This window comes from Lucilia cuprina, chromosome 2 (assembly GCF_022045245.1).
Source record: "Lucilia cuprina isolate Lc7/37 chromosome 2, ASM2204524v1, whole genome shotgun sequence".
NCBI classification, from domain to species: domain Eukaryota; kingdom Metazoa; phylum Arthropoda; class Insecta; order Diptera; family Calliphoridae; genus Lucilia; species Lucilia cuprina.
Genome location: NC_060950.1, coordinates 36,062,292 through 36,083,068, shown reverse-complemented (window position 1 = coordinate 36,083,068; position 20,777 = coordinate 36,062,292). Strand labels below are relative to the sequence as shown.

Below are 20,777 nucleotides of genomic sequence, written 5' to 3'. Positions count from 1 at the left end.
TGAACAGTAAACGTTGATTTTGCAAAAGGATGATTAAAAAATCATAAAGCGATTGGCTTTGCACCTTCCATATTGGTAGCATTTAATGAAGATTTGTCTCATATTTATCATTAATTTGGTTAATGGCAGAAATTGGAGTTTACATTATTTATGCAGTACCAGTATCTTATTTGTACTTCGGGAAGTTCCAGCGTCTTATTTACAATGAAAACAAACTGCTAAATAACGAGCTGCAACCTTTTTTTCTTATGGGAATTTATTAACAAACAAGTTTTTGTTCCATCGTTAAAAGCTTTATCGCAGATCTTCTTATGTACGATCAAGGACGAATGTTTAATCATTTTTATTTTTAGAATTTAGGTGGATTGGCATATAAACATGGTGGGGTGTTCCTTTCAAATATAACTTTACATTCGATTTAAAAATTTATAGGAAATGAATAGAAGCTTTTAACAATCCTTGGTGTACCAAGGATTTTCGCCATCTTTCACCAGAAAAATAAATCACAATATTAGTTCTTGCGAAGGCTTAATTAATTGTTTAAGCCCTTCTCAATTACTTTAAACCATTAATTGAATAGACTTCAGATAAAGTGAAGAGACAAATCTCATCAAAACAGCAAAACAAAAGGTATGGAAGTCATCTCAAATACGGCTTTGTGCTGCTGTGTGGCGGCTAATCTTGCAAGCGGTTTTCAGTCCTTGCAGTTATTCAGATAATCATTCGTAAATAAAGTTGGATTGGTCATGTTCTCAGACGGAACAAGGTGGTAATAAAATAAAAACCAAAAAGCGACTTAAACCTCAAATTCAACTGGAAAGTCTTAGAAGGAAATAAAGTTGATATTTCAGGAAAATTAAGATTGGAAAAACTGTTTTCCACCTTGAAACCATAGGCATCGAAGTAGATAACAAGTAAACCACGTTCCCACGACAATTGGATCTTCGCTCCGGAACGACCCGAGTCATACTCGGCCAAAGATTGTCGACCCAGCGACAGCTGTATCAACCGAAAGTTTTTTCCCCAGGAAAGAACTATCGGCCACAGTCGAGCTGTTACAACAACAACAAGTAAATCACATTCCCACGACAATTGGATCATTAGGCCAAATATTGTCAACTCAGTAGCAGCTGTATCACAGCTACAGCTTTCTTTCCTAATGGGAAAACATTCAACCTGTTACAACAACTTTTGTTTTTTCGATTTCGATGTTTTTTCAGGGATAAGCAAGGAGTTTTTCGAGCTTAAATACTGTCTAGATTTTGATGACTCCGTCTAGATTAAACACTCACTCTGGGGAATAATTTTTAAGGAGTAGTTAAATTTATAACTGAATTTTAAAACTATCTCTAAATATTTGTACACAATATATTCGTGTTTCATTGATAGTCGAAAGTGATGCTAATATTAAAGCTTTGTCAATTATGGACCGGTTGTTAAGAGCTAATTCTATTGCAATAATTATTTGATTTATATTTATATGCAAAAATCTATAGATAATTATTAAGAATAAATCAATTTTTTAATGCACATTCGTTTGGGAGCTATAGGAAATTAACGAAATTAACGAAATTATAATTTAATAAAAATTCAAGCCGTTAGAAGAATAAAAAATGTATAATAATTGAACTGTGATTACAACGAAATCTCATTAAGGAGATACATTTTATTAGTATAAACTGAATGTAAATAGATCGAAACATATGCTGACATAGCTTACATCATAAAGCAATTAATATTTCAGCTTTACTTATAAAATTATATAAATCTAAAAACCTATTACTACTAATAAGCATGATATCCTCAATATTGTCCTTTTCCTTAATGAGCAAACTAATCATATATTCTTATTAATTATTTTTAAAAAAAATTTTTACTTATATATTTCTTTTTTCATTTTCATTTATTATATTTTTAGTGAGATGCGTACCGCACGTCGCTCAATGCCACCACAGCGAGGCACTGGCGGTAAATCATCGTTCTCATCACGACCCTCGACAAGAAATCAACCGAACAATAATCAAAATCCCTTCTAACATAAAATAAGCGTGCAGCGTAAACTTTTAGCTTTAGTTTACACCCTACTTAAGTTATAAATTATTGCAAATTGTTTAAAACAAAACAACACACGTACACACTCATACAAACAAATTTCAAAGAAAAACCAGAAACCTATATAGAAAATTAGTTTTTTTTATAAAATCTTTAGTTATTTTATACTCTTCTTCTATGATTCTATTATTATTATTAGTAATTAATATGTATTCCTATTTAATTTTGGGTATTTTATTTTAATTTTTCTTCTCTTTCATTACGGTAATGGGTATTAAAACAAATTATTATTTTTTAATTAAATATTAAAAAAAAGAATAAAAACACAAAAACTCAAACAAAAATTATTGTTAAATGAGTAAAAAAAATTATATTTATATTCATGTATTACTAACATGTTAAACTATACAGTACTATTTTTTTTTTTTGTTCTTTTATTATTATTTCTTTATAATTTTTTTTCTTAAACTTATTAATTTACTTTCATTATCTTGAAAGCAATGAAAATCTAAAGTAAATCTTTAAAGAAAACTATTTTATAACATTAATTATATAAAACAAAACAAAATGTTTATGTGTATTTATATTTATATATGTATTAATTATACAACAAATTTAATATTGTTAAAATAACAACAACAAGCAACAAAAAAAAAAGAAAACAATTATTTTGAAAAATAATACGGTTTGTTACTTACACACAACACACGTCCATTTAATACAATTGAAAACTAAAAACAAAACAAAAATCAATCTTATCCCTCATTCACATCAAAAGAAATTAAAGCAAATTTTCTCTAAGAATTTTGCTTTTATTTCCTTAAAACTGAAAAACAAAAGAAATTATATAATAAAGTCATTATTATTTAAACTGTTCTAGTTTGGTTAATAACATTCGAAATTGGAACAGATTTGACTATAATTATTAAACTTAAATATTGTTAAATTATTTTCTGTTAAATTTTATGCAAAAAGAAATTGATTAAATTGTATTTAGTTAAATGTTTAAATAAATTGTAATAAATTCATTTAAAAAAGTTTATGTTTATGTTTATTTTTTCATTCATCATTATCGTACAATTTATGCGTTTGTTTGAAATTTTTGTTTATTTGTTTTGGAAGAAAACATTCTATTTTTACATAATAACACTTGAGAAACAACAAAAACGCTGTACGCAAAAAGTAAAAAAAAAAATTAAAACAAAATATTTTTTAAATGATTAAAAAAACAAATATAAAAATAAAAATAAAATAAAAATTAAATTTTTGGTGTTTTTTGATATAAAAAATTTTAGAGAAAATAAAAATTAAAATAAAAAATATTTTTATTAAATAAAAAGTTAAATAAAACGAAAATAACTTGGTATAAAGATTTACATTTAAATAACATATTGATGATCACTTTTTACAAAACTAAATCTGAAAAAAAATTAAAGTAGTTACAACAAAAACAATACAATTAAAAAAACTTAAATCTAATCTGTGTTTAAAACTTTTAAAGTCAAACAAATCTTATCAAAATGGGGATTAAACTTATAATCGAAAGTTTTTGTTTTGTCATACTGCGAGTTGATCTCCGTATGATTTGATTTGAAAACAAACATTCGATTTTATGAAAATCGAAAATCTTTACAAATGAGGTAATAATATGTAGGTAGAAGAACCAGTTTAAACCAAACTAAACCTTTTCGACTTCTGCAGCTTTATCATCGGCCTGTTTGAAATTATAAAAACTTTTATATAAATAGCTTTGTGGTAGCCGATATCTGTATCCTAGATAAGCCAAAGCTTTATTACACAGACCATCAAATTAGTAACCCAGAGATCAAAGTATACTTTGCTAAAGGATAAAGCTGCTCTAAATTCGAATCAAAATGTCTGTAACACCATCATATTAGGTTTTCTAGATATCGTGTCTTAAAGTTTTCAAATGCCCGATTTTCGCCATTTATTGAGACGTTACAATAATGCAGAGACTTTTTTGTTTAAACAATTTTTTTGTCGTCAATCTGTCGACATTAAAATAAAGACCAAACCTCTGTTATATCTTCTTCGAAATATGACCGTAATTAAGTCGTACAATAAAGAATCGGCGTTTTTGCAAGCAAAAATAACTCATATGATATAGAAGATCCTATAACAGATTCTTATTCATCGGTTTTCATTCCCTTAAGTCACTGGATTTCGCCTTTTTCTTTAAAATGTTGTTTTTTACTTCAAATGGGAAATTATTAGTGAAACAAAACTACTATAAAGAGCTAAACCTGTTATTATATTGAATGAATTAAATTAAACTAAAGAAACAATTGCAATTTTTATAAATTATAAAAGAAAACACAGATTAGTTATTTTTTTGTTCTAGAGTTATGCGTTAAAATAAATAGTTGAACTTATAAATTAAATAATTTTATTTAAAAATAAAAAACTACAGAACAAACTTAGCGATTTATAACTTATCCACAAATAAACAATTTTTAGAGCAACAGCAAAAGTAACGGTAGAATTAAAATTAAAAATTCATTAGAAATATACAAAAAAGCAACAACTTTATTATGGCAATGGTGAAAATTTAAAATGTATTTATCTTTGGAACTAAAATATTTCAATTGTTTGAGGTAAAATTTTTATTTCTAAAAAAACAAAATTTTTGAAGTTTTCTTTAATGATATTTTCATTCTTCTTTTCGTTTGTTTTTTAAATATAACAGTTTATTTTTATTTATTTTTTTATGTTATAATAAATTTCAATCCTTTTCATTGATCCCTGCAGCTGAGTTTAACAATGTGCTTTATATTTCTTTAACAATTTTAATCTTAAACTATATTTTATTAATTTAATTTACTTATATTTTAACTTTTAATTTAATTAATTAATAGCAAAATAAATTGATAACAATTAATTAGTTTAAATCAAATAAAAGAAAGAAATATTTAATATTTATAACAAAATAATATATACCTTTTTTTGTTTTATTTTATTAATATTTTTATATATGTATTTATACATATAAGAAATTTTGCAAAAAGTTCTTAATTATTCCAAATGTTCCATTTCACTCGGCTAGTTTTCTAGGAGGCTACTACGTATTCGAAAGAAAGAAAAAACACTTAACCTACAAATTCATAATTTTTTCTTTCAAATCGAGTTATGTGGTAACCAAGCACAAGAAATGGAATCGTTGAAGTTTTACAATCAATTACAATGACCAAATCAAAATTTCACATGAAATATAAATATCCTTTTTTATTTTTAATTAAATGGCCTAAATGGCCTAAGGATTTAAAGGAAATCCTCCAAGAATATTAAATAATCTCCACCAAGCACTTTGAGTACGACAGCACGAGGTAGATGCAGGCAATATAAAACTGCAAATTTATACAAAGTAATGCATCACACAAGTGCAAATGAGACACAACTCCATTGAAAGCCAGACAGCAAACACAAGCCTGACCGTCCTTAAAAAACTATATCTATGATGCGAGATTTGTTCTCCAACTCAGAACCTAATTTGTTAACGTTAAAAGTTCTCTTAAGTGCCACAATTTGTAAACGAATTTCGTAAATAATAAGCAGCTATTGTTCCTAATAATCTGTTATTGTGAATGGACATATTTAATTTTCTGTTAGCGAATTGGTTGAATGACTTTTCATCATCGCTATTAATATCATTCAAAATACGATAAATGGGATTGTTAAACGAAAATCGATCTAATTTTCAAACTGCATTCTAGTATCGGCGAAATCTCAAAAATCTCTTATATAAAGATTTCGTTTCTCATATAAAAATAAATTAAGATTTGTAACATACAATGTATAGGATTCAGATATCGGCTACCACAAAGCTATTAAAAACTATTTTGAGACAAACATTTAATGAACTAATCAAACTCAAACTAATCAAAGTTTTCTCAACAATTCTTAAAGCCACTTGCAGCCGCAATGTTTAATATGTCAGGAAACCAATCACCGATCACTTTTTAAATTTTGCCTTTGCCAAATAATAATTGCAATAAAACACTAAAATTTGAAATAAAACAAAAAATATTTGAAAAAAATAGAATGAAAAAATATTAATTAAATTTTAGCCCTACACAATATTTTTCTCAGCAGCCTAAAAGTATGCAACAATATACACATTAAAATACATAGTAGAAACAAAATTTATCCGATAAATTAAACGATTACTAAGAAAATAACCAACAATACAAAAATAACCGAAAGTAGTAGTTGATTTTTAATTAATAAAATTTAGAAAATATTGAAAAAAAAACAACAACTTAAACTACAATTTAAATACATAAATACAAAATAATGCTTATAATTTAATTACGATTTTATTTAATTTAATTTACCGACAATGCGGCAATTTAAGTTCAACTAAAAATGTTTATTTAATAACGAAAAAAAAAAATGAAAACAAATATTTATATCAGACACCTCAACTACCGAGCCATTAAAAAACTGAATTTATTTCCATGAAGAATAAATTCAATCTCATACCATTCCACTCCAAAATCATCGAATTATCTTAAAAATATTTTGTTTTTCATTTAATAATCACCAAAAATTTTATTAAAAGTGATTTTAAAAGAAATCTTTAAATATATAACTAAAATAAACTAAAGTGTAAATATAATATAATAACTAAAGAAAAACAACTAAATTTAAACTTTAAAATATTTTTAAATAAAATTGTTTAACCGTCCCTTTTTTCAAAAACAAATATTTATGTAAAAACTATTATTTTATTTATAAAAGGAAAATTAAAAGAAACAACAACAAACACATTGTGATAAAACACAAACAAGTAAATGAAAATTTTCATTTTTGTTTCATAAAATCTTTTTTTTTACTTATAATATTTTTTAGTTTTCTTCTCCCCCCGTAAATGTAAAATATTATTAATATTTCTAATTTATTAAAAACAAATATGAAATAAAATAATAATTTACAACATATTGATAAACTGATACCTTATTAGAATTCTAAATAAAAAAAGTAAAAATAATTAAAACAACTAAAAACTAAACATAATTTTACACAACACAAGAGATAAACAAAATAAATATTTATATAATTAAACGTAAAAAAAATAATATTAAATAATCAATTAAAACTAATTTTATAATAAAATGAAAATCCATAAAACCAAACATTTCTTTTATTTTGGAAAAGAAACAAAGAAAATTTGCCAATAATGAAAAAAAAAATAATTAAATTAAATATGAATTTGTAAATTATTAGTGTATTAAAATTAAAATTAATCTAACATGTTATGAAACAAATAAAAATTAAAACATTTTATTAAAAGAAAAGATAAAATTACAATATTATATGATAAAAATTATAATTGACATTATTGTCTAATGGATTTAAAAATGGAGCAAAAAAAAAAACATAAATAAATAAAACTAAAAATATGAATTTAATTAAATATGAGTTTAATTTCATTAAGGGGTCGAAAACTAAACTGAAAAATATGCGGTATGGACTTACATAACTGCTCACTTTTCAATGAATACTACTTACCGTAGGCTTGAAGGAAAATGATTACACAAAGTTATTCATTACTTGGTCAATTGCAGTTACTTGTAGTGTGTAATTGTTATTAAATTTTTCCAATTTCAAATACTTAAAATTAGCAATTAACCAATTACAATTACTTGTAATTAAAGTTTTGACAAAAACAATTGCATGTAATTGTAATTGAAGTTTACTAATTACCTACATTTACTTATAATTGAGTAATTGTATTCAGAAATTCTTCAGTAACTGGAAGAACTTTAATCACAAGTTAATGTAATTGTTAGTGCTTTAATTACAATTACATACTTCAAATGTAATTGTTATTACAAATACACTCCTGCTCACTTAAATAGGTTCACTGTTTTGTCTTTAATTAATTTTAATTAATACCCTGATGTCTTATATATCACTAGATAGAGAAACATTAGTGCAATACTTAATATCCAATTTTTAATAATTTTTTTCTAAAATACTACGTTTTTAAACAATATTTTTTTGGCTCATTAGAATAGGTTCGTCATCTTTAATTGACAAAAAACAACAACAAATTGCATTTGAAACATTTTTATTTTTATAAACATTTTTACAAGGTTTTAGAAAAGATTTACTAAGAAACACATCCGCCGTTACTTGATATAACTCCGAAAATTCGAGGTGATAAAGAGTTATAAAGATTATTAAATAATGGCAAGGAATATTTCAGTCCAAGCTTTTTTAGTTCCTTCAATTTAAGCTTCTTTTGTGTCATAATGTCCGACCTATACGCATTACGAGAAAGAATATCCGAAACCTTTTCGACAATAAATAGATAAGAAGATTATGGAGGCCACTCCAAAATTTTTACATTCTGGCTTCGAATCCACCCTTTTACAGCCCTGGCGGTATGGATCGGGGCATTATATTTTTGAAATATCCACGGCAATGGTTCAAAGATATCCGAAAATGTGAAATTAAATCGAAATTGCCCCCCACTACATCCCACATCCTCAACAGCTATGCAAACGACTCAGGTTGAGCTTTTCCTTTCAAAAATCATAAAAATAGTGATCGATCTGGACCTTCTAAATTAAAATATTTTTCATCAGAAAAAACAAGATGTTCATATAGCTTTTTATAACCATGTGTTCACGTGCAAACTGAAGAGGATTTCTCTTTACGAGTGACAATTGGAGTGGCTTTAAATAATCTTTTAATATTTTTAAATCCTTGGCCCTTCTTACAATTCGTTTTCTGTAGCTAGGCTTCCTGTAACACCCACTTTTTCTCTAAATTTTGCTACAAAATCACTTGACTTGGAGGCCAATTTTATGAAATCTCTTCTGTTCGGTTTTGTTTTGAGTCTATATGCAGTTCCCTTTATGTTTTCTTAATATTTTAACTATTTTCTTATAAAATTGCTAATAACATTCTGAATTTGCTGAATTTTGCAAATTCCTGTGATTTTGGACAGCTTCCAAAAACGCTGGAATTTTATTTTTAATTACCCCAACCAATTTGTTAAAAAATATATTGTCTATATTCACAGATAGTAGACTATGAATGGATTTTACTCACTGCCAGCAGTAAACTGATTTTATTCTGATTGGACCTAATCAAGTGAGCCATAAAAATACAGCTAAAAAACGTAGTATGTTAGAAAAAAAATTATTAAAAATCCGTCATTAGGTATTGCGCAAATTTTTGTCTCACTAGTGATACCTAAGACATCATGTTATTGTTTAAAATTTTAATACTACTAAATAGTCCATTAGTTTTTGTAAAACATTAATTTGAATGTAAACAAAACAGTGAACCTATTTAAGTGAGCGGGAGTGTATATTCATTACCCCCAAGCCTGAGTTTACATATACATATTACAATTACTTGCAATCGTAATTTACTTATGTATATATGACCAATTAAGTGTAATTATAAGGGAAAAAATCACAATTATAAGCTGGGCAAGGATTTGCATGTACTAAAAAATTAATATATATATAAAATGAGAAAATATGCACTAATATGAACCAAAAAATATTTATTTGTAAAGGTACACACAAATAGATATTCGGATCTTAAATTTTTGACAACAAAAACATTATGTATGATTTATGTACTATAATACCACTTTAACGGAACGATCTCGAGAATGACACATATTAAAACTAAGACACAACTTTAAATAGTATCCCCTTTATTCACAAACTAAATTTTTTTACCCTTCACCTTCGTGGGAAGGGTATATATAAGTTTGTTATTCCGTTTGTAATTTCTATAATATAATTTTCCGACCCCATAAAGAATATATATTCTGGATTAGGAATGCCAAACGGGAATTCCCGATTGCCGAAAATCTCGGAATTTTTAAAAATGAAATCCCGGGAATTTTCGGGATTTTAAAATCCCGAAGTTTAAGTGTTTTTTCGCTAAATTTATACATTATAAAATATTAAATAAGAGAATTTTAATTTTTTTTATTAAAAATTAAGCAGGATCATAAACTTTTAAACATTTCAGCCTATTTTTAAGATGTTTTTGCCTAATTATATCAAACACTACACAACTCTCACCGCATCCTGCACAAGCTTGTTTAACATTTTCACACTATTGTGTATTTTGATACTATACAGTACTGTGAATTTAAGAAGCAAGCGGTTTGGGATGGGAGTGTTATTTTATCAAATATACTTCACGCATTTTATTAAATTCTTCCTAAGTCTCTGTGAATGTTCTCATGTCTTATGTACCATGGAGTTCCCGTCATGGTTCTAAGAATTTTTGACTGGGCCCTCTTAATAAGATCTACACAAGTATTGAGTAAAATGGGATACCTCAGATTTATGCTGGTTCAAGCCATTTGTGTTCCAGAAACATATTTACAAAAAAACTCATTTTTTCGTTAAGAGTATTTGAATCATTCTCAAAAGCTCTGGTATGGTATTTTGCATGGATTTCATGAAGTTAGACATGTTTTGATTAATAGAGGTTATATTCTGTGTAAGTGTATTTAGTAAATTTTCTAACCCCGTGTTTTGGGGAACAATAGGCTTTTTGTTTTCAGACTTCAGTATGTTAGCATATGAGACGATTTTATACTGCACGCGAATATCTTTGTTGATCTTTCATATTTAGTTTCTGTAGAAGGTATATTTTTATTTTATTTGGGAACTCCAGAAATTAGCGGACTGTTCAGATTTAATGGTTCGACTATTTCGCCTCTTAACAATTTTTTTCTCTCTCTTAAACTTTTCAACAATGCTTTATAAACTTGGCATCCACGATAGTTTGAAGAATGGTCGCCTCCACAGTTTCCGCATTCTCTATTGTGACCTTTTTTATGATACCACATTCAGTTGAAGAATTTAGGTCTCCGCATGCAACGCATACAGTATGCAATGTGCAATAGTTCCTCGTTATACCGAATTCCTAACAATTTCCACATTGTACAGGTGTATTGCGTTTTAAGGGTTCCTCAACAGTTACCCTGCGATTCAACAAGTATCGTAGAGAGTAAATTGGCTGAATTTCATTACATTTTAGTTTTTTATTATCAGGCTCCAGCTAGACTCGAAAAAGCGGTTGGGGAACCTTATCTCTATTTAAGATATTGTCTACCCTTCGTTGACTATATTCCTTTTCTTTTAGGGCCTCCTTGAATTCGTTTGGCTCTACGCTGGACTCTATAACTTTGATGACCACTATCAAGCCTGTACTACTTTTCAGCTAATAGGTATAAAAGTTTCTTTTGTTATCATTTATATATTGAGAGATTTTTCTGTAATTATCCTCAGTGTATATAACTACTTTAGTTTTTTCCACATCTCACTTTCTAATGGAAACAATGTGTAAATTATTTTTTCCAATAACTGATTTCACTGCAGTATTTGAACTAGGTTCGCGAAGGAATATAGTAGGTATTTGCTTCACATAGGAGCGTATAGCGATTTTTTAACAAGGGGTTGGTTGTCACTTATCTTTTGCTTCTTTAGGGTATTTTCTACCTTTTGTGGTCTTAAATTTCTTTTCTTTATATTATGTCACTTGTTCTGTCTGAAGTATTATTTTTTCCTTTGTGCTTGATTTGCCTTCTTCAAAAATCTGCGAGGTAGCGTTTAAGCCACATGGTTTACGACACATCGCCATCGAATGCAACAATAGTCAACATGCGAGGTTGCATCCTACTCCCTTAAAATCTAGTCCCAAAGTTGTCAGCTGAGTAAGATTTCTTTAAGATTTTCCAGAAAACAAAAACTAATTAGATACTTCTTCAAAGGAACAGGACTGGTCCGATACTAATCCAAATATATTCCTTCAACATTGTTGAGGAACACCTATCCCATCCATGCATTACATCATACTGAACACAGAACTTAAGGTCATGGAACATTTTGCTTTCAAAAAATAAAAAATAATAATAGTTCAGAAAGATTTTAGACAGTTCAAGTGTATTCTCTTTCATATAGTCAAAAATTGGTCTGATCTAAATGAAACTACAAAAATAGTTTTGGCATAACAAGTGCAAATTTTATTTCTCCAGAATGTTCAGTTACATATATTAAAGGCCGTTTAACTACTACTCAGTAAAACTAAGTTTTTCTTTGCCGTTGGATTAAATCGGAACATAGTTGTACTTTAACCGATGATTATGTTTTGCAGTTATAAATTTAAGGGCAGTTAACTTTGTAGATATTACCAACTTTTTAGTAATAAATAATAAACATACTTATGTTTTCTGCAAATATTACTTTTGTAAAAAAAAATAAATAAACATCAATCAATAAAATAAATAAATAAATAAATAAATAAATAAATAAATAAATAAATAAATAAATAAATAAATAAATAAATAAATGCATTATTCACTTATTTCAAATTAAACATTATAATTCATTTTTGACCATTAGTTTTGCGCATTTTTAACCATTAGTGTACTGCAAACCCCTTTTTAAATTAAAGACAATTTTTCAACACGATCCAATAATGGAGAATCTGAATGATACTCGATATTTTTAACTGTAAAATCACCAACAATATTTGTTAAACATTTTAAAGTTGAAATCGAGAAGGAACGGAATGGATAATTGTAGTAGGTAAAATATTGACCATTAACTGCTATAATAAATGCTCTGTCACCAACGCCAAAGGCGATTTTAAATAATTTTCCACGTTGAAAGGGAAATTCACCATCTGTTTCTTCGTCGTCCGAACAGAAACTATGAAAACAAAACATTCGTTGTAGTTAAAATTACAGTAAATCTAATATTAAAAATAGCTCACCTATTGTCCTCCCGTTGATAGCTGCGTACAACTGCAGTCTTTTCAAAATTAACATGAAATTTCAAAACAATACGACCGCTATCATTGCAGACAAAACATATAGAAAACTCAGTAGTAGGTGGACCCTTTACAATGCATTCCATAGCAACTACAGTGCCTTTAACCAAAAAAGAAAATTTGTTGAGTTAATTTTAAATTTATTAATATGTGATCAAATTACCTGCTTCATATTTCCGGGGAACATCACTTTGGAATGCAACTCTTTCGGGACATATTAATCCTTTTGGAAAAACTAATGGATATAACATACGATGATGAAATTGTGTTATCTTCTCAAAATCTCCATATATCATTGCGTATTGAATTTGTTTGGGAAATTTAATAAATTCAAATGTTCCATAAATATTATCGTTAACATAGATTTCAAAACATTTTTGTAAAATTGCAATGCGAAACGTAAATAGTTGACCTGGAATTAAATATAGTACTTGATTTAAACGAAGTGTTAAAATTTAAAATGTAATATTAATTGAAATTTATACATAAGTATGGATGTATCCCTGCACGACTATAGTTCCATTTTTATCCGAAAAGGAATTTGTATAGGTATTATTACGATCATTACGAAAATCTGCAGTATCATTTAGACTTATATAATATAAACTTCTGTCTATTTTTGTAGAAATACTACACTCAAACAAGGATTCAAGTCTTCCGGGATTGAATCAATCCATATCGGTTTCTGTAGTACTTGATCAGCACATGCTTAGCTAATCAATGTCAAATCAGTCAAGCAAGTGTTAATTTTAGAGCTGGGTTCAAAGTGATCTTAGACCGTACTTGGTTTAATTTCCATTCCATACTTGGTAAACATATAATCTTAAAATGAGATTGAAATGATCCGAAAAGGCTTATTTTAAGCATTTTGAACTAGATTTAAGCACGTGATTATTCCGAAAATTAATTTAATTGAGAATTTAAAGCCTTAAATTTTCCTAAAAGCTGCTTAATTAAAACCTACTTTTATAGAATATTATTGAACAAATTTAACAAATAGGATTCGTCCTTGTGTCAAATTATATTGAATATCGCGATCTGTAAAGTGCTCACAAGGTTTACATGGACGAACATAGCTAAATCTTTTCAGAAAGGTTTTCTGACCCGATTGGTATACTTTAAGGTGGAATGTTTGAGTGTTACAAATATCAGTGTGTTACCCTCATCCACTCTAGTAGTATAGTGCGGCGTAGCCCTTTATACCACTTATAAGTATTGTGACAATGTCAATTATACCCTACACCACTTTAGTGGGGAGGATATATTGGGTTTGTGCTGATGTTTGCAACGCACAATAATATTGGTCCTATACCAAGGGGTGGGAAAGGGAAATTACACCCCCCAAACCCAAAAATTTTTCATACAAAATATAAAAATGAGGAAAAAAAGAAGTTAATATAAGTAAAAAAAGTTTAACGCTCCTTACCCCACAAATGCTTGAGCAGGATCCTCGCCTGTCATATACCCACCTGAAAGTATACCAATCGGCTCAGAATTATTTTTTTAGTCGATTTAGCTATGTCCGTCCGTCAATGTAAATATAATTTAATGAAATTTGAAATATAATCTATTGTCCCAGGGACGAAGCCTCGAATATGCCTTGTAAACCTTGTAATCACACTACAGGACGCAATTTCGGAGATAATTATCGGTATCTTCTATGATGCTGTAACGAAGCCTGTTGAAAATGGTCCAGTATTTCACCTGCAAAAGCTGCAAAACCAAGTTCTATACTAGACTTGATGACCCTCACAAATTCTATATTAATAGGTGCTCATATGACCCTTGCCCCATCAAAATTTCACTTAAATGTCCGCAATTTTATTCAACATTAAACGGCTTAATAATGTATATCTGATTCAAGGCACAATTCAAGTTAAATGCTTTATTATGACAACTTAATCACATTTTATTTTTGTAAAAGGTGTAGCGATTATATGGTCGGCCTCGTCCGACTATAATTTCTTACTTGTTCTTATTATAATAAAAAAAAAAATGTGTTGAATTTCATTAGTATTTCGAAATATTTTAGTAATTTATTGAATAAAATTGATTTTCTGAAAATGTTTACGTCAGGTAAAACCAAATAATATAGGCGTTTTAAAGTAAAACGTTAATTTTTGAAGAAAATCTAAAAATTGTTTTCCATCAACAATGTTTATACTCACCTGGCATTAAAGGATTTTTAGGTCCTTCATTTTTCCAATTTTTCGAAATTTCTTCCTGTTGCCAACCTTCACCCGGTTGAAACATAGAACGTATAATTTGATTTTCTCGAAAATTTGCCTCTAGTTTTAAATAAACCGTTTCGCTTTCATTCTTTGTGCTGATATTATCAGTTAAATCCAATGAAATTCTGGAACAAATACACACAAACTAATCATTTTTTATATTTATTATTTGATAAACATTTTTACTTTATCGGATTGGGTTTAACTTTTCCACTAAATATCAAGACATGACCGAAAGGTACATCTGTTAAAACTTTCCCTTTCCAAACGTTCATTTCGTTGTGACTCCTTAAATGCAACTGATTTACTTGAATGGTTCAAATTATGTCTTAACAGGATTTCATTTTCTTTATTTTAATCACGTTTTTTTTTTGTGTACCTGCTGCTGTCTGTTTCTTCCCTCGTGAATGCCTATAAGTGGTGGATGCATGGTGGAATATTGTAACATTGATGATTATGTAAAAGTACTTTGAAATGAATAATCAAACAAACTATTTATGCATGTTATTGTTTTGCAAGTTTTTACAGTGGAACCAAACACTTTTTGAATACATTTTGGACCCCTGTTATTTTGGTTTCAGTTAGCTTTGATTTTTGTATAATACCACTGTTACACATATATGTATAGATGTCAGATGTAAATAACGGGAATTTGTTAAAGAATCTCCATTTTCATGGCCTGCTTTAGCATTTGTATGTAACTAGTATTTTAATCCAATGCCAATACTATATATAGATCGCTGAAAATATTAAAAAGGTTTTAATTTGGTAATTATTCAAAAAGGCTTAAAAATCTTGTTAAAAAATTACATTCCATTCCACTGTACAAATAATAATTATATGTGAATTCAATCCTTTTTTGTGTTCCATAACTTTGTTGGCTTTGAAATCCATAAACTGTCATAGTTGTTTGTTGTTTCATGGGCATATGAAAACTTGTTGTTATTTTATTTTTATACTTTTTTATTTTGAAACTTTTGCGTGTTTTCTTCCATAACCATAAAAAGGGCCAATTACACCACGAGTAAGAAGTCAAAATAGTCTTAACATTGGAAATTCCGAAGGAAAGTAATTTTCATACAAATTGTTTCCACATTTAATTCCATGATATTATTTCGCAATTTTTATACAACCATACATACCACCCACTAAACCATCTTTCAAGAATTAAAATTATAAGAAACAAGTTAGAGCATTATATTCGGCTATGACGAATTTTATGTGCCCATCACCTACGTTTTTGGGGAGCAATATATTTTGATACTTAAAAAAGAGGACACCACAAATTAATTTATTCTGTCCTTTTGAAAGGTAGAAGAACACTACCATTTCGGAACAAACTTCCTTATGATAAACAATATGACTTTCGTTCTGACGACCTTATAGCATTGTCTCTAAGGTATAATGTCGATCAATTGCCACATGAAAAAGAGAACAAGAAAAGGATTTAAATGTTCTTAAATGTAATCTTTAGTCGGAAATAAAAAATGGAGATACCACATAGACGATGGGATTAACAAGGCACATAGGTACTCAACAGGTCTTTATTTCAGGTGAATTGATCAAAGCAAAAACATCGTATGTACATACCAAACACAGAATATGTCGGAAATTTTGAAAAACTGATCCCATATAGAATGTTATAGTCAAGCGGAATATTATAGCAAATAGCCCTAAAGTGGGGTAAAAAAGTGCCTGGGTTTCGATATTGAAAGCCCAGAACATAAATAAACTAACGTTTACCTAATCACAATACCAGACAGAAGTATGAGTAATAACGAAATTAATAAATTGTATTAGAATTTTAAGTCGATTTAAGTGATAGCGTAAGATTTAAAAGATTTGGAAGAATGAAACGGTAGGTATAACAACAACGATGAAATAGAGGGACGCAAAGAGGGTCGATTTAAAGATTTAAGGAGGAGGTAAGGAAGGTAAAAAAAAATGCAATAGATTGGCGCAACGAGAGCAGCAGAAGAAGCCTCCTCCATATAAGCAAGTTTGAGCCTAGTATATTGGTCTGTGTTTTGAGTGAACATATAGGCTTATGGGCACAACTATACAAATTTCGACATGCGGATTCACACAAATGTAGAGCAAATGGTGAAGACAGCAAAAATCTGAAGCACTTTCCTGGACCCAAACTGTCATACAGTCAGATCTTCTATGAATTTTATATTTACCCAGAATATACATGCATATATCTACAATTTGATATTGTGTTGCAAACGGAATGACAAAATCAATATTCCGCCATATAAAGTAGATTATAAAAAGACACACGAATTCCTTAAACACGTGCAATTTAGATGTAGGAAATAATGAAGAGTTGTGATTGCATGTTTTGTTTTATTTTGTTGTTAAGCTGTCGCAGATTTCCTCCCAAAATAAGAACTTTGTTCAAGTTTTTTTTTACTTCTAACAAACTTCTACTATAAGAATTTTTCATATTTAAATTTCGTGCTACTTTTCACCAGTTGAGGGACACGCTTTAGTCAACGAATTGTACACGTCCATGTACATGTGTTTTTTGCGGATTTCTTAAAACAATTCAAGACGAAATGTCTGACACTAAATGACAAACAGTAGATTTTATTTGTGTTTCCTACGACGTCAATGTCTTAATGCATTCAAAACTAAATTTAGTTGTAAATTCTTGTATATAAATACATCACTTGTATATATGTGTTTACATACATATATGCCAAAATAAATTCATATGTTTATAAGTTCATAAAGTATTTTAGTGTGTTTCCACTAGCATCGGTTTAAAAACTATTATTATTATTAATTTAGAGACAAATTTATGTTCTGTACTTTTCTAAATATATAAAGGAAATTGTGGCACTAAATTTTTAAAGAGTTAAAACCATAGTTTTGAACATTTGGAACTGTTCATTAAAGCATCATCTTGTTCGATTTTTCCAATAAAAGTTCTCAAGGCAAAAGACTGCTAATGGATCTTGTTTCCAATGTGTTACTTTCCTCTCACCACGCCCCACATTCTTACTTACATATATACATATATACTTATGTACGAATAATACGTAGTGTAGAAGGGGGACCATACGCCACTTTTTTTTGAGGCGGACTCAAATTAAAACCACAATACATATTCTTAATTTTTTCTTTTTTCGGATACTTAGATATGTTGGCTTTAGTTTTATTCCTTTCAATTTTTCTTAAGTCCCATCCATGGGGTAAATGCTCCAAGGTGATGGGGCAGATTTGTCATTAGTAAAATAAAAGAAAAAATTACAAAAATAAAAATTTATTTTGCTGTTTTATACCTTAATTCATTAAATAAAGTATAATAAATCAGATATTTATTGTTTATTTCGCAAAAATTAACAAAAAAATTAAAACAAATTATTACTGATTTTTTCTATATTTTAACCAAATTTTGTTCTACATCACAAGCATTACATATATTTGGCGCATTTGCCCCACGGGCAGTTCTGTGGTTTAGTTTCAATTTTTTCGGGCTTCAAATTATATTATCGAAAATTTTATTATGTCTTATTGTTCACTATTATTGACATTCTAATACTGACCAATATATTTTTTCTATCACAAAAACTAAAAAAGTTAGCACAAAAAGTTCACACAGTGAAATATTTTCACAGCCCTTTGAAAAACAATTAATCATGTCTGCCTCAAATCATATGTAAAGTTAATGTTTCAAATTTTCAGGGATGATAGATAATCGATAAACGAAAACAAAATTTATTAATGCGATAAAATCGATTACTCAGTTTTCAAGTTATTCGCATTGACAGATGTGCCCCTATAGCGAATGATCCCCCTTCTACCCTACCATCATTCCATCATTGGACTTATTTTTTCTCTGTTGGCTTTTTGTCCTGCTTTCTCTCTTGGATTTTTTTAATTATACCAATTCTAATGGGATTCTCTCGTACATGTTTTTAATTCGGCTGACATAGCCCTTCTTTTTTACTGACTGTTAAAAAATACATTAACCTTAGTGGGAGTCCATTTATACACATAGCATGGACTTTTGGCAGGAAGCTTGTATCATGTTAAGGAAGACGGTGGTGCATTTCAAGTTTTCAATGTAAATCCCTGGTCTATATTGTCTACCAGTTAAGAGCCAAACATATAACAGTAGATTGCAGTAGGGTTTTGATCAAATGTCCCGCCTAACACAATCTTCTATCTTACACCAGTTCTCGACATTTTCAGTTTTCGGTATAAGATCTGGAACTAACTGTAATTATATTATGTTACACTCTTTTGTCGAAAACATACATCTATGTATGTAGCACATTCCTGTCCCTATTTAGAAGATCTAATTCTTCATTAGTTGAGGTCCTTAGTATGCTTTGTAGTTCATCTAAACAATTTTCTGCACAACATTAATAACCCTAACAGATTATGAGAAAATACTACTGTTTGATTCTAACCTTCCGAAAATCGCTGTGTATACAGTCAGGCATGACTGAATATTTACACATAAAATGATTATTAAAATGTACGTCAATGTTGATTATTTATTTTCTTTTTGGAATATTAATAAATTATAAAAAAACTATTAGAACTTTGAAGTATTTCTAAATAAATAAATTTTGAATTAACAGTTATTTTTTGTTTTCAGGGAAATTTATTAGCAATCCGAATAATATTTAACTAATTTATTAAAACATTCATATTATTAGGAGTATTCACTATTATATATTGAACTAATTATTAACGTGAATTTTATAAAGAATAATTTAATAAAAAAATTTAACAATTATGTGGCGCTATATGATAAAAGTGACGCTATCGAGATAAAAGTCCTAAAGTAGAGTAATTAGATGCCATATTTTGTTTATAATATAAAAATAATTATTGTGATTATCCTAAATGTTTGAATAAGGTAAATTATATTTATTTATATTTACTTAATACCATCTACTGCATTATAATTTCCTCTTGTCATTCAAATGTGACTACAACTAGTTTAACTAATAAATATAACTGTTTTTTTATTGTTATTATAACGAATTTGATGTCGTCACCTACTAATGTCATTAAATGGCAATTTTCATTTACGAGCACGAATCGTAAAGTTATAAGTATGTAAGTAAATGTATATTATACATATATTAATTCTTAGAATATTTGCAAATTGAAAAAAATACACCTCATGTCTGCCACGTTTTCAAGATATAACGTCTTGTGTTCAAAATACAGTTCGTATTTTGATTAATAGCATAATTAAAGGGTTGAGATTTCAAAATAAATACAAAATTATCAATTACAAATAGAAATACTAAAACAATTATTAACTCTTAATGTGTGCGTGTTTTTATTTACATATATGTTGATTTTTTTATGTTCCTTCACGCCATAATCATATCAAACTCATAAAAATATTAATTCAGAAGCGATATGCGAGAACACTTTAAGCGCGACGACACGTCTACTCAAAAATCAAAGTTAACGGTAGTGGAAAGTAATAAATATTAATAAACAATATAAAAGGAGTACAAAACAAGTAAGAAATTATAGTCTGGCGAGGTCGACCATATAAAACTCTACACCTGTTACAAAAAAATATGTGATTCAGTTTATAATAAAGCATTTAATTTGAATTTCTCCCTGCCTTAGATATACTTCACTCATTTATTGTGGAAAAAAAATCGTGAACAT

At 28.3% G+C, this 20,777-nt stretch overlaps 2 protein-coding genes across 3 annotated transcripts in view; one reads left to right on the top strand and one right to left on the bottom strand.

The window, feature by feature from the left end:
- LOC111674917 (protein bicaudal D) overlaps positions 1-3,094 on the top strand; it is a 46,428-nt gene extending 43,334 nt beyond the window's left edge. For both annotated transcript variants that reach the window (XR_006940562.1, XM_046948651.1), the window contains one exon: positions 1,919-3,094. Coding sequence is in view for 1 of the 2 variants with exons in the window: in XM_046948651.1 (XP_046804607.1) it covers positions 1,919-2,036 (118 nt within the window). In the remaining variant the exon portion in view is untranslated. The remainder of the gene's footprint in view (positions 1-1,918) is intronic.
- Positions 3,095-12,462: 9,368 nt separating this feature from the next.
- LOC111674952 (32 kDa beta-galactoside-binding lectin lec-3) lies at positions 12,463-15,834 on the bottom strand. The gene is made up of 5 exons (XM_023435640.2): positions 15,309-15,834; positions 15,060-15,247; positions 13,055-13,303; positions 12,835-12,991; positions 12,463-12,770 (listed from the first exon to the last, which is right to left on the bottom strand). The coding sequence occupies exons 1-5, from the start codon at positions 15,395-15,397 to the stop codon at positions 12,503-12,505; spliced, it is 951 nt and encodes a 316-aa protein (XP_023291408.2). The 5' UTR covers positions 15,398-15,834; the 3' UTR covers positions 12,463-12,502.
- Between the last annotated feature and the right edge of the window lie 4,943 nt (positions 15,835-20,777).